This window comes from Nematolebias whitei, chromosome 10 (assembly GCF_014905685.2).
Source record: "Nematolebias whitei isolate Nwh7 chromosome 10, NemWhi1, whole genome shotgun sequence".
NCBI lineage: Eukaryota > Metazoa > Chordata > Actinopteri > Cyprinodontiformes > Rivulidae > Nematolebias > Nematolebias whitei.
This window is the reverse complement of record NC_056507.1, coordinates 49,096,093-49,108,917: the sequence shown is the minus strand read 5'-3', so window position 1 is coordinate 49,108,917 and position 12,825 is coordinate 49,096,093. Positions and strand designations below refer to the sequence as shown.

General features: G+C 37.2%; 1 protein-coding gene across 1 annotated transcript in view; it reads left to right on the top strand.

The window, feature by feature from the left end:
* Window positions 1-2,333: 2,333 nt before the first annotated feature.
* Window positions 2,334-12,825, top strand: part of ciao2a (cytosolic iron-sulfur assembly component 2A) — a gene marked incomplete at its 5' end in the record, with an annotated part of 34,247 nt that continues 23,755 nt past the window's right edge. The window contains 1 exon segment of the mRNA XM_037683042.1: window positions 2,334-2,498. Within this exon segment, the coding sequence (XP_037538970.1) occupies window positions 2,334-2,498 (165 nt within the window).

The following is a 12,825-nucleotide window of genomic DNA, read 5'->3' as shown; positions in this document are numbered from 1 at the left end:
TGACACCAGTGACTTATAAAGGAAGAAGTGGGTAAAGATGATGGATGGATGAATTATTTGTTCCTAGATTTTTATTTTATTATTATTATTATTATTATTTTTTTTTTTTTATTATTCAGACAACTAAGCTAACCTAATACTGGTAATTTAAGTCACAGAATTTTATGCACTCATATATTTGTTCCTATTTTTGGTATAAATATAAAATGAATCAAAAATATTTGATACAGTAAGGAACCTAAAATGATTGTTTTACATAAATGTTCTATTTATTTACATTGTTGTTTAATCTTTTCAGCTTGTCAGTTACATATACATTATAACTGAAACAAAATGTATAACCATTTCAATAGAAAAATCATTTCTGAATCGAAAATCGATTTTGATTCGTATTGTGACACCAAAAGTCGGAATCGAATCGGATCACCAGACACTGAGAGATTCGCACCCCTAATCAGTACTATGAACCTGGATGCGCTCCTTCTCAGTGCACGCCACCTCATACGATGCTGTCTCACCCGCCTTGCGTGAAAAACAACTCGCCATGGTCTTCTGCCTCATCTTTCGCTCATGCAGAGTCCATTGTTGGAAAAATGTTTGTTTGGCACATGTGCCACAGACAATACATAAAACCTAATACCACAAAAATTTGACGCCACTTCATTGTTATTTTTCTTTACAGAAGAAGAAGTGTCTTCAGAGGTTTTTGTGTTGTTTCTTTCAGTAGTTCTTGGTGCAGCGCCCCCACAGGCGAGTGGGGGAACAGGTTGGTTCAACTGCACAGTGCAGTGTGAATGCAAACACACCAGCTCAAATGTAACAAAATGTCATGAATATTGGTCCCGAACCGAACCGAGTCTACCGGACTATCAGCTGTGAAAACAACCTGAAGTTCCATGTAGAAAACTTGGTAAAGAAACTGAAAGTTAAACTGGGTTTGTTTTTCAGAACCAGATCCTGTCTAACTCTGAATGTTAGGAAACACTTTGTATCTGTGACTTTCCTTCCCTCCATTGATTACGGTGACATTATTTACATGAACGCTCCTACAAGAACCCTGCAGATGTTGGATGCTGCAGATGTTGGATGCTGCAGATGTTGGATGCTGCAGATGTTGGATGCTGTCTATCATGGTGCACTAAGATTCATAACTGGCTGTAACTACCGTACCCACCACTGCACCCAGTATCCACTGGTTAACTGGTCACCATTAACTTCACACAGACTCTCTCACTGGTACATCTCCATCTTTAAATCACTTCTTGGTCTGCTGCCTTCATACATCTCCTCCTACATGTCTCTGTGTGAGTGCAGCTACAGCGTGCACTCTCAGGACATCATTACCTGCAGTGTTCCCTCAGTGAGGACTGAACTAGACAAAAGGACCTTCTCCTACTCCGCTCCTGTTTCCTGGAATATCTTACAAAAAGATTTGAAGCTCTCGACCTTGACCTCTCTAAGTGGCTTTAAGAATCTGTTGGACTCCTGGCAGGGACCAATGCAGACATGTTCCTGTTTTTAGTTTCTACATTCACCTTAGAATCTAGCTGCTGTTGTTACTTTTTTCATTTTTTTCATCTTATTTTAATTTGTAAAGAGGAAAAAAAAGAAGAACAACATCTGTATGTGTTTTTATAACTGTCCACTGTTTTCATCATTCTTTGTTAAATCAGGTCTCTCTTGTAAATGAGTCCTCGAGGCTCAATGGGACTAAACTGTAGAAATGAAGGTGGAATATTTGAGCTTGCTCTGTTAAACATCAGAATGAGGCAGATAAGATGACCTCATAATCTATAATCAATCAAAATGGAGTGTTCTTATCTGTTGGCAGCCATGACGCGTAGATTCACTTGTCTGATGTGATCTTTATGATTATAATAACACACTCATGAAATTTTCTTAAATAAACAACCTAAAATCGTTTGTCATCCATGGGATATTTTCCCGTTTAATGACTGAAATGTCCTGAATCATCAGAACCAAACATTGATCAGAATCTGGAAGATGAGACAGTGGAAGTGCAGCGTGTTTCTGATTGTTAGTTTCCAATGGTAGCCTGCATTAGAATCAACTCTGTTGTTTAAGGAAGGTCTCAAGGAAAATCATTCACTGTTTTAAACTTGATTATTAATCATTGATCGATGATCAGGATTACAGTACTACTCAAAATGTTATGTTTTTTTTTACTTTAAAGCTCTCTTAATTATTAAGAGCTTTTCTATTAAAAGCTCCAGGAGCGCTCTAAAAGCTCAGACATTTGATTCAGTTTTTAAGCCCAGCTACACTTTGTACCTCTTGAGTGTGTTTTGAAGCCTGTGTTCTCCCTCTGCCAGACATCATCCGGACCATCAGAGACCCGGAGAAGCCCAACACCCTGGAGGAGCTGGAGGTGGTCATGGAGAAATGTGTGGAGGTCCAGGAGCTCCGAGACGATGAGTACCTGATCATAATCAAGTTCTCTCCGACCGTCCCTCACTGCTCCCTGGCTACTTTAATCGGTGAGGAATCTCCAAGCAGCGGTTCTGTTCTGGTCGGGCTTGACTCTGTGGTTGGTTTGGTCTGGAGATGAGCGCAGCACGCTGAACTCCAGACCTGGTCCAAACGTGTGTTCACAGTCCTTACTTGATGTTTTCTGATGATCTGTTCACTGAAGACAGCAGTGATTTAAGGGGTTCTTACAGGTGGACACCTGTTCATGCTGGGTTTATGTTCTGGGATGCTTCGAAAAGACAGGTCAGGACTTAATGGCTGAGGGAGTTCCACTCAAACAAATTGTTTGTTACAGAAAGAACAACACAAAGCTCACTGAAATAACTCGAAACTAACGCAATGAAAAGGAAAAATTTGTAAAAATAAACTGATGGAAATCAGTTATTGATTTTGAATATTGGATCAATGGTTTCAAATCAAACTATTGGAACTTATCTTGACACAAAGGATAACTTCATGTTTGGAGTGAGGGTCAGGTGGTCGTCTCGGGTACAGCTGGGACTCTTGTACGATTCACTTCAGTTTATTTATAAAGCACCAGTTCACAACTAACTTGTCTCAAGGCACTTTACAGGAACATTCACATACAGAGAAAACCCACTTGGTAATGTGACGTGACGAGCGTCACAGAACGGCCGCACTGATGAGAGCTACGTGCCAACTCGCTCTTTTTTTATTCTTTATTGTTTGTTTTTTGTTTGACATTTGACATTTCTCCCTGGGTCTGTTTACCTCAGTGCCGTAAGGACAAAACACGGAGGGGGAACGAGCCGGTGTTTTGTGCAGGACTCGCCAGAGATGCAACAAACCCCCTCTCCCCTCAATTCTAATCGCAAACGTTCAGTCTCTGAGGAATAAACTGGATGACCTGCTCGCACAAATTTATTACGAACGGGACACGAGGAACTGCTGTTTTTGCCTTCACTGAATCATGGCTGGACACGTCCATCCCTGACTGTGCTGTAACTCCAGACATGTTTTCTATCTACTGGCACAACAGAACTGCAGAGGGAGCATGTGCTTTATCATTAACTCTTTGTGGGCAACAGATGCACATAAACTGTTAAAGTATGACCCTTCTATTTGCCCGGAGAATAGACACTTTTCACACGACGTCAGTCAACTTCCATTCTGACTCGACGCAGTGGATCATTACTTCTGGGTCTATTCTCCCTCGGGAGACCTGTCTGAAACTTAACGGAGTTTCATTCCTTCAACATTTATTTATAGAGATTAAATTACAAGATATAGCGCAAGGTAAGGTTAATAAAAACAGTATTTATGTGTTAGTTAGCTGCAGTAATGTTATCCATCATTATCAATTTACCATTCTGTAACTGTGTAAGGAAACAGCCTCCGATAGTAAAGTAAGCTAGCTAGCAGCTAACAGGTAGCTAAACTCTACACTGCTGCTGCCTGTCAGTGCTGTAACATTAAAATGTTTAACTTTATCTATTAACGTAAAATCTCTGACATCTTCCAACACTGTTGTTTAGAATAGCATTTTAAATATTGAATTAAAAACTATATGTCAAACCATTTCCATGTTCTGATGATTAATAATTTCTCTTTTTACTTTCTTCTTGTGTCCATCTTTCTCAGCAGCAGCTCATCTAACAAGCATGGCATAGTCATCAAGACATTGTTATTTTCATCTTTAAATCACTTCTTGGTCTGCTGCCTTCATACATCTCCTCCTACATGTCTCTGTGTGAGTGCAGCTACAGCGTGCACTCTCAGAACATCATTACCTGCAGTGTTCCCTCAGTGAGGATTGAACTAGACAAAAGGACCTTCTCCTACTCCGCTCCTGTTTCCTGGATTATCTTACAAAAAGATTTGAAGCTCTCGACCTTTGACCTCTTTGACCATATACATACATATATATGGTATGGTATGGTATGGTATGGTATTGTAGTGAACTAAGCCTCAGGTCAAAACCTGACCCTGAAGACCTTCATGGGACCGAAACTGTTATTTCATTGATTTGAATCCAGAAATACAAATTAAGCTCATCCAGAGACTTTCTAATTTGTATCCTGAACTAATCAATTGAAAGAACACTCTCTTTTTATATTATCATTACTATTTTTACAAATGTCTTGATAATCAAAAGTGTTTAGTTCAAACCATTTTAAATGTTGAAGTGAACCACTCATTTTAAATCAACTGTGAAACAGTATAAATGATTTTTAATCCTCATTCAAAGTAGAAATCAAGTTAGATGTCTGTTACAAAGTAATTATGCATTTTTTGATCTTCTGTCTGAAATGAGAAGGAGTGATGTCGGTCAAAAGTCGGAGACAATCGCAAACAAGTTTATTGGAACGAACTGTCATGTTTTTAAACCTCTCAGACAGAAACAAGAGAAGCTGGCACCTGGGGTCTGTCATTTCGCCAAAACATTTCTCTGTCTGCTCCTAAACATTTCTCTGTCTGTTCCTAAAACATCTCCGCTGTTTTTCTGACTTGTAGCAACCCTCTTACGTCACTAAAACCACACCCCTGTTGGTTCTTTCAACCAATCAGGACTTCCCAAAAGGGACTGGAAACAGAACTCTTTAAAGGTCGACACTTCCTAGTTCCAGTAGTTCTGAGAGCAGAACCGAACAGAAAAGTTCTGGGAGCACAGGAGAACAGAAGTTCCGAACAGCAGAACAAAAGTTCTGAAGTGCTGGAGTTAGTTGGGAGTTCTTCCGAGTCTAGTTGGGATTATGGAATCTTCCACATCTGAGTGGAACCTCTGACGGACTCACAGCTCATGTGAGTCCACCCGGGAGGTGAGCGTGTTGTTGAACGGAGTACCGTCACTACTTCGGACGATTCTCAGCCATCCTGAGGAGACGCTGAAAGGTAGCATTGAAATGGAACTCCGTACCGGAGCTGACCTATCTTCTGCAAAGGTAACGAGTCGCTTCACTACCGAGTGCACCGAGGCTGAGCTGGGTTCGGATGGAGGGTGCCGTTCTTCGTCAACACATTTTCCCTCACACATCTTTTCTCTCCATTTAAACTCCTTCATTCCCCATCTTTAAAACTCTTCTATCTTGCCAGTAATTAATCCAGATATCTTCAGATATGTTTGTTGTTTTAAGTTGCAAGTGAGAAATCATGGCCGTATGATTTCTCATTGTAAAGCTCATTAATTAAGCTGTGTCATTGCCTTCAATCAGAATAATCAAGTGTACAATGTTTGATGTTAAATTTTGATTCTGTTAATAAATGACCACATTCATTTTGATGGGTCAAAGAAAATTAACGTCTCACGTCACTGATTAGACCATCTCCGACACAGTACTTCTAAACACAATATCTCTCTCACATATCTGTCAAGTAGCTCGAAAAAGAGAGAACCCGTTATTAAATATTGATTGTAGTGGAGCTCCTACGCTAACTAACCCTATATCACTACAGTATATAGTTTATCATTTAAAAAAAGTACAAAACAATTCCATAACAATATAAAAAAGGATACAAAAGATTTAAAATGAAAGGCAGCAGAAAGAAGAAAAAATCTTATTATATCTGCCCCTTTTTTCAAACAATTATTTCAATCATAATAATCTTCAAGTAACAGAACAAAATGAATAACTTTCTAATTTTTCTAATTCTAATACAAAACACACACTAAGCTACTTCATATATACTTTTTTGACAATTCAGCTTTGATCTTTTTCTTAAATGTACACATTGACTTGGCATTTTTCACATCACTCTCTAGACCATTCCACAATCCAACTCCTTGGATTGAGGTAGACCTTCCCTTCAGACTAGTTCTGAATTTTGGTTTGACAAATATCTCTATCCCCTTAAGATTGTAACAACTTTGTCTTTTAACAACATTTCTTTGGATATTTAATGGTAAGGTGTTATTTTGAGCCCTATACATAACTGATAAAATACTATAATCTACCAAATCATGGAACTTCAGTAACTTCAGTTGATAAAATAATGTGCTTGATGGGTGACTGTAATGCTTTCTGGTGATAATTCTTACAGCTCTTTTCTGTAAAATAAAAATAGGTTTTGTAAATGTTTTACACGCTTTCCCCCAAACATCAATGCAATAGATTAAATGTGGAACAATGATTGTGTTATACAACATGTACAGAGCTTTATCATTTAATAATTCCCTGACTTTGTATAGTACTGCAATAGATTTAGATATTTTTGTTCTTACAGAATTGATGTGATTTTTCCATGTTAGCTGTTCATCAATGATTACACCCAAAAATTTCATCTCATTAACTCTACAAATCTCAACACCCTCAATTTTAAATGGATCATCAACAGTTCTCTTTTTGTTACTAAATATCATGTATTTAGTTTTATCTAAATTTAATGATAATTTATTAAGTTTAAACCAAGTTTGTATTTTATCAAATTCTGTCTTCATCAATTCCAACATCCGTTTTACATCTTTACCCAAACAAAAAAAAGTGGTGTCATCTGCAAAAAGGACACATTTGAGGAGTCCTGATACATTCACTAAGTCATTCACATATAAAATAAATAACTTTGGTCCAAGTACAGAGCCTTGAGGAACTCCACAAGTGATATTGCACAGGTCAGATCTTACACCATTTATTTGTACAAACTGTTTCCTATCTTTTAAATAGCTAGATACCCAGTGTAATGCTGGTCCTCTTATACCATATTTATTTAATTTTTCAAGGAGAATAGTGTGGTCAATAGTATCAAATGCTTTTTTTTAAATCAACAAAAATACTAACACAATACTGTTTTTGATCGACAGCAGTAGTTATTTGTTCTATTATTTCCATGAGAGCCATTGATGTAGAGTTTTTTGCTCTAAACCCATACTGACTGCTACTTAGAATGTTTTGTTGAGTAATAAATTTATCTAATCTGGTCACAAACAGTTTTTCTAGAATTTTTGAGAACTGTGGTAATAAGGATATTGGTCTATAATTATTGAACACACATTTATCACCATTTTTAAAGAGAGGAACTACCTTAGCTACTTTCATAATGTCTGGAAATATTCCTTTTGAAAATGATAAATTACATATATATGTAAACGGCTCGATAACATAACTCATTATGTCCTTTACAAACATCATATCCATGTCCACCCAGTCTTTTGATCTCTTATCTGTAAGATTTTTTACAACATTCATTATTTCTTCTTTGTCAGTTCCATTAAGAAAAATACTGTTGTCACAACTTATAACTGAATGGTTCACATTATTGTCTACTTTTGGTATTTTAGCTGCAAGTCTTGATCCAACGTTCACAAAATGATGATTAAATCCATTTACAATTTCATTTTCATCATGGATTTCATCGTCATCCTTCAAAAAATATTGTGAAATACCTGTTTTTGCTTTATGACTTTTCAGAACACTATTTATTACTTGCCATGTTGCTTTCATATCACCATTGCTTTTATTTAATAAATCACTATAATATTCCTTCTTTTGTTTCCTTATAATTGCTACTAATTTATTTTTATACTTCTTATATTTCTCTTCAGCCTCTTGTGTTCTCAATTTCACAAGTCATCATTTGGATTTATTTCTGATGACTGAGACCTGGCTGAAACCAGGGGACAACAGTGCATTTTCTGAGCTCCTCCCACCTGGCTCCTCCTACCTGAGTGCACCACGTGTGTCTGGCCGTGGGGGCGGTCTCGCTGCTGTGTTCAGTGATAAACTCACCTGCCGCCCACTGCCTCCTCAGAACTACAGCAGCTTTGAGCTTCAGCTGTTTGTGATGGAATCTGCACACCCCCTGCTGTGTGGTGTTTATATCGCCCTCCAAAATATAATAAGGATTTCATTAATGAATTCTCAGAACTGTTGGCTGAACTGTTGCCAAAATTTGACAGTTTGCTTTTATGTGGTGATTTTAACGTTCATGTTTGCTGTCCCTGTAACCAACTCACTGCTGACTTTCAAAGCCTTCTGGATTCTTTTAACCTGTCACAATCTGTGTCAGGGTCCACACACAGTCATGGTCACACTTTGGACTTAATCATCTCTCACGGCCTTCGTGTATCTGTTATAGAAATTTTGGACACTTGTATTTCAGACCACTTTCCTATTATATTTGAATTTTCCACTCCTCCCCCAGTAAAAACTATGCTTCCAGCACGTCGCTGCCGCTTCATCACTCCCTCCACTCCAGGTCAGTTTGCTGCTGCGTTTAGAAGCACTGACTTCTACTCTGCTGAAAGTCTGAATGCATCTCTACATCCAGAAGAACTTATCACCTCTTTTCAATACACTTCTACAAAGATCTTGGACTCCATCGCTCCTTTAAGACAGACTTCTACAAAAATCAAACCAGATCCCTGGCTCAATGGTACCACTCGGACTTTTAGACAACGCTGCAGGAAAGCAGAACGCAGATGGAAGAAAGACAGGCTTCATGTGTCCCAGGACATACTGAGAGACTGTCTTCATGAAGATCAAAAAGCTGTTCAGCAGGCCAAATCACAATATCTTTCCAATTTAATTTCTACCAGTTGTAACTGGTCATGGGTTTTATTTAATACCATTCAGTCTGTCATTAATCCCTCCATCAATGTTCTGAAAACTGCTACACAGTCTACCTGTGATGGTTTTCTTGATTACTTTGTGAACAAAATAGACTCTATCAAGCAGAACATTGTCAGTACATATAATGCTGTTCAGTTATGTGCTCCCTCAATAACCTCTGCTGTGTTTGATCAGTTCCACCTGGTCTCACTACCTCACCTCGTTAAGGTGGTTCAGCAGATGAAACCTACAAACTGTACCCTGGACATCATCCCCTCTAAGATGTTCAAGCAGTCCTTGGATGTTATTGGTCCTTGTCTTCTGACATTTATTAATAGCTGTCTAAGTTCAGGTTATGTCCCGTCTGTTTTCAAACATGCTGTGGTCAGGCCTCTTCTTAAAAAACCGGGTATAGATCCTACAGCTTTTTCTAATTTTAGGCCAATTTCACACTTATCATTTTTATCCAAAGTTCTGGAAAAGGTTGTTTTCATTCAGTTGCAATCTTTTTTAGAACACAACAACTTGTTTGAAAAATTTCAATCTGGCTTCAGACACCGCCATAGCACTGAATCTGCACTACTCAAAGTACAGAATGATATTCTTTTGTCCCTTGATGCCAAAAAACCTGTTCTGCTGGTGATGTTGGACCTCTCAGCAGCTTTTGATACTGTAGACCATCAGGTCCTGATCACTCGTTTGGCTCAGCAGGTTGGCCTTCAGGGTGTTGTGCTTGAGTGGTTTAAGTCCTATTTAACAGACAGAACTTTCTCTGTTATGATTGGTGATCTGTCCTCTTCTTCTGTCTCTTTGACCTCTGGCGTACCGCAGGGATCCATTCTGGGGCCTGTTCTCTTCTCACTTTACATGCTACCATTAGGACCCATCATTGCACGCCATAATCTGTCTTTTCATCTGTATGCAGATGATCTACAAATCTATCTGCCGGTCACTCCCAGTTCCTCACTCAGTTTCAACTCTATTGCCAGCTGCTTAAACGACATTAAGCACTGGCTGTCTCAGAATTTTCTCCACCTCAATAACGATAAAACTGAATGGATTTTATTTGGTGCTTCCAGTAATTCATGCAACATCTCTCCCAGTCTAGGTTTTCCGCTCCCCCACGCCAACCAGGTGGTAAAACATCTAGGAGTGGAGCTTGAATGTAACTTAAAGTTAGATAAACAGATCAGTTCTGTTGTGAAAACCAGCTTCTTTCAGCTCCGTCTGCTTTCCAAAGTAAAATCACTCCTTAGCCGTAGTGATCTGGAGAAGGCCATCCATGCCTTTGTGAGCTCTAGGCTTGATTACTGTAACGCCTTATATGTCGGTATTAATCAATCTTCTATCTCCCGTTTACAGCTTGTACAAAACTCTGCTGCTCGCCTGTTGACTAACACACGTAAATATGAACACATCACTCCTGTCCTTTCTTCTTTACACTGGCTCCCGGTTCAGTTTAGGATACAGTTCAAGCTGCTACTGTTTGTTTTTAAAGCTTTGAATGGCCTTGCACCACCTTATATTTCAGAACTTTTGAAAGTCCACCAGCCCAGCAGAGCTTTACGGTCTGCTGGTCAAAATCTGCTGGTGGTGCCTTGCTCAAGGTGCAAACAATGGGGGGACCGGTCCTTTTCTGTTGCAGGCCCAACAGTCTGGAATACTCTTCCCTATGAGCTGCGTGCCATCTCTGATCTGGTTCTGTTCAAAGCCAAACTGAAAACATACTTATTTAAAAGGGCTTTTAATGTTTAACTTTTAGTAGTTTAGTATTTAGTATTTATTTATTTATTTGATCTCTTTTACCTTCTTTTATTCTCGCTGTGTTTTTTAATTTGCACTGATTTATTGTGTCCTGTTTGTAATCTTGTTTTGTCTTGTGAAGCACCTTGGTCAATGCAAGGCGTTGTTGGAAGGTGCTATAGAAATAAAGTTTATTATTATTATTATTAAGAAACATGTATACAAATAATTATTTTTTTTTACAAGCATTTCTCAACCCTTTCGTCATCCATGGTTGGTCAACAACATTTCTCTTTGTATAATTATTTTGCACACAATTCTTTTCATACAGAGCTCCTAAAATATTCATAAACTCATCATATGATCTATTCACATCATCAACATACACGTCTTTCCAGCTTTGTTTATGTAAATCATCTTTTAATTTGTCCATTGCTTTTTTTGATGTGTTTATTGTTTTTTCCTTAATTGTAATTTCTTTTGTAATGCTTTGATCATTTTTATAAATCATGAAAACTGGTAAGTGATCACTCAAATCACTCGTTAAAATACCTCCCATCACATCCCCATTTGTTATATTTGTGAAAATATTATCGATTATTGTAGCACTATGAGTTGTAATTCTTGTTGATTTTGATATTAACGGATAAAGATTTAAACTACACAATAAATTTGTAAATGTACTGATGTTATTTGAATCTGTTTTATTTCCCAGGTCAATATTAAAGTCTCCACACAAAAAAATGCTTTTATTAAAACTCTTGTCCAATAGTTGTACGATTTTATCAGTGAATATTTCTATATTTGATCCTGGAGATCGATATACACAACTTATTAATATGTTTTTATTATTCTTGTTTATTATTTCTATTGTTATTATTTCCATGATATTATCAACAATTATTGACATTTCATTAATTAATTTACATTTTATTTCATTTTTAACAACTAGAGCCACTCCACCACCTCTTTTGTTGCTTCTGTTCACATGATATAATTCATACCCTTCCATGTGAACATTAGTTGTGTTTTCATCGTTGAGCCATGTCTCTGACAGTGCTATTATTGTAAAGGTTCTGTTTAGCTGTTTTAAATAATCTGTTATTTTGGATATATTTGCATTTAAACTTCTACTGTTAAAGTGAATAATAGAGAGACCTCCATTAGTTATATTGATGTCATTAAACTGTTCTTCATTGTAATATTCACAGTCTTTTATTGCAGGAAAAAATTTGTATCAATCACATCTTCAACATTGTATATTTTAAACTCTAAGTCTTCGTATGTTGCCATGTTTAATGTATTTGTTTGTTTTATATTTTGTTAATTTCTTGTTTGTGAAGTTATGTCAATGATTTATCATCTGTCCTCTCCTGAGCTCATTTTAGTTTTTCCAGATCTTTCAGGTCTTTTATTATTTTAGCCTGAGATCCTTCCTGTATTTTGATCCAGATGTTTCCATTTCTTGTCCAAGTTGATGCTATTTTTTCTGTTTTTTCAACCACCTTGCTTCACGTGCAATGTTTCCATTTTTTTTTAGTTAGATGTTCATTTAAGTAAACATTTGTTCCCTTCAGTTTTTTTGCTTGCATTATTACCCTGTTTCTTGATTTCCTGCTAATGAACTTGATGACTATGGATGGTTTGACTTTATCTGATTTGTTGGGCAGTGTGTGACAGATTGAAATGTCCTCAGGTTCGATGTCAATGTCTTTGTTTTGTAAAAAATTCACTACTTGCTCCTCCAGAGTCTGTAGTTCTTCCTGTGGTGCATCTTCTGTTGTGTTAGTACCAGCAACAACTCTTGCATAAGTTCAGTTCCTAACTTCCAGTCCAGTGATCACCAAGTTGTCTATTTTTGTGTATTGTTCCAAGTCGTCAACTTTCTGTTCCAGTTCAGCTATTTTTCTGTCTTTATTAGTCATCAGTTCTTTCAATTGTTTCACTTCTTCAAACAGTCCTGTTAGTAATTCACATTTAGCTGATACTTTAGTCACTTCACCACTCAAAAAGTTCAAATATAACATAATATATACATATACATATATACATATAATATATATATATATATATATATATATATATATAT